Below are 1,763 nucleotides of genomic sequence, written 5' to 3' on the forward strand. Positions count from 1 at the left end.
CTGGTCTCGAACTCCTGAGCTCAGAACGATCCGCCCGCCTCGGCCTCCCAGAGTGCTAGGATTACAGGCGTGAGCCACCGCGCCCGGCCTTCTCTTTCTTTTACACTCAGTATAAATTGGTGCCCGAGATCTCCTCTTTAACCCATGGTAGTTGTTAAAGATATATGCTTGCTAAATTAGTGAATGAATATAAATTGACAGAATGTTGCTAATACGATGTTTTTCATTTTTTAGAAAATAATAAAACCAGGTAAAGTTCTTTAACAACCTCTGAGTAATATCAGAACAAAGTTCTGTATGTTTTGTCCATATCAACTAAGATGGAAAACTTCAGATTGAGTAGGAGTGTGTTGTTACAGGGAACAGTGACATTCAAAGATGTGGCTATCGACTTCACCCAGGAGGAGTGGAAGCACTTGGATCCTGCTCAGAGGAACCTGTATCGGAATGTAATGCTAGAAAACTATAACAACTTAATCACAGTAGGTAAGAGTAATTTACTGTATAATTCAAACTCTGGAAATAAAGTACATTTTTTCTTCAGTGTTTCTGAAATGTGTGGAACTTTTAAATGCCAGAATGAGTTTAGCCTTGAGAGGCCTCTGCTCACGTGAATGTCCATGCTGCAGCTTTCAGAGCAAAGGATCAGTGGGCAGCATCCCCAGAAGCCACATTTTCCTGTCCTTCAGAAAGCCTGATTTCCTTATGCAGCCTCAATTCTTGGGTGGATCTTTGTTCCTAGTACATTTGCCCAAATCTGTGTCACTTCTCTTTGACAGGCTATCCATTCACCAAACCTGATGTGATTTTCAAATTGGAGCAAGAAGAAGAACCATGGGTGCTGGAGGAAGAAGTATTAAGGACACACTGTCCAGGTTAGTGGGAGGGAAACTGACAGGTAAGGAGGGGTCAGGACCCTATTAATGGTTAATCAATGAGTAGTTGATCCCTCTGAGATGCTCTTGAAAGCTATTTTCCTGAATCCTATGGACCTCTGTAGTGACAATTGGTGTGAACTTTGTTTAATAGTCTGTTTTGATCAAGGATAAAACAAAGAGTATTTGTCAAAATAGCCCAGTATTGGAAAAAAATGCAAAATGAACATTAACAGAAAAAGGAATAAATTATAGTATTTCACATGGTGGAATACTACATAACAATGAATAAGAACAAGATGATGGCTACACACAACAACATGGATGGATCAAACAAACAGAGTGGAAGAAGCCAGAAACAAAAAAGTATATACCATATGGTTCCATTTATATAGTTGAAAAACTGGAAAAACTAATATATTGTGGTAGAAATCAGAATGGTGGTTACCTCTCAAGAGGGTGTTGACTAGGAAAAGGCATGAGGAAATCTGGAGTCCTGAAAATGTTCTGTGTTTTGACTTGGCTGGTAGGTATACATGTCTATAAATGTATAAAAATGTAGCTCACCTTGCTCATGTTCTTTCCATCCATCCATCCTTTCTTCTAGGCCCATCCCCTACAGATGTCATAGAGGTAGAGAGTTGAATGATAGATAGTAGAGGCTGGGAAGGGTGGATGGGTTAGGGGGGATGAAGAGAGGTAGGTGAAAGGGTACAAACAGAGGGTATAAGTTGTATCATTCAACAGCAGAGTAGAATGAATATTGTTAACAATCATAGACTGTGTATTTTAAAGTGGCTAGAATAGAGGACTTGAAGTGTTCCCAACACATGGAAATGATAAATAATCAAAATGATGGACACTTCAAATACCCTAAATTCCCTGACT

The 1,763-nt window shown here is 39.5% G+C and overlaps 1 protein-coding gene across 1 annotated transcript in view; it reads left to right on the forward strand.

Moving 5' to 3' along the window:
* The first annotated feature begins 358 nt into the window (after positions 1-358).
* Positions 359-1,763, forward strand: part of ZNF569 (zinc finger protein 569) — a 28,148-nt gene continuing 26,743 nt past the window's right edge. Inside the window, exons 1-2 of the mRNA XM_012651605.1 lie at positions 359-486; positions 780-875. Coding sequence (XP_012507059.1) covers positions 453-486; positions 780-875 — 130 coding nt within the window. The 5' untranslated portion in view covers positions 359-452. The remainder of the gene's footprint in view (positions 487-779; positions 876-1,763) is intronic.

Source organism: Propithecus coquereli, unplaced genomic scaffold (genome assembly GCF_000956105.1).
Source record: "Propithecus coquereli isolate 6110/MARCELLA unplaced genomic scaffold, Pcoq_1.0 Scaffold358, whole genome shotgun sequence".
Classification (NCBI taxonomy): Eukaryota; Metazoa; Chordata; class Mammalia; order Primates; family Indriidae; genus Propithecus; species Propithecus coquereli.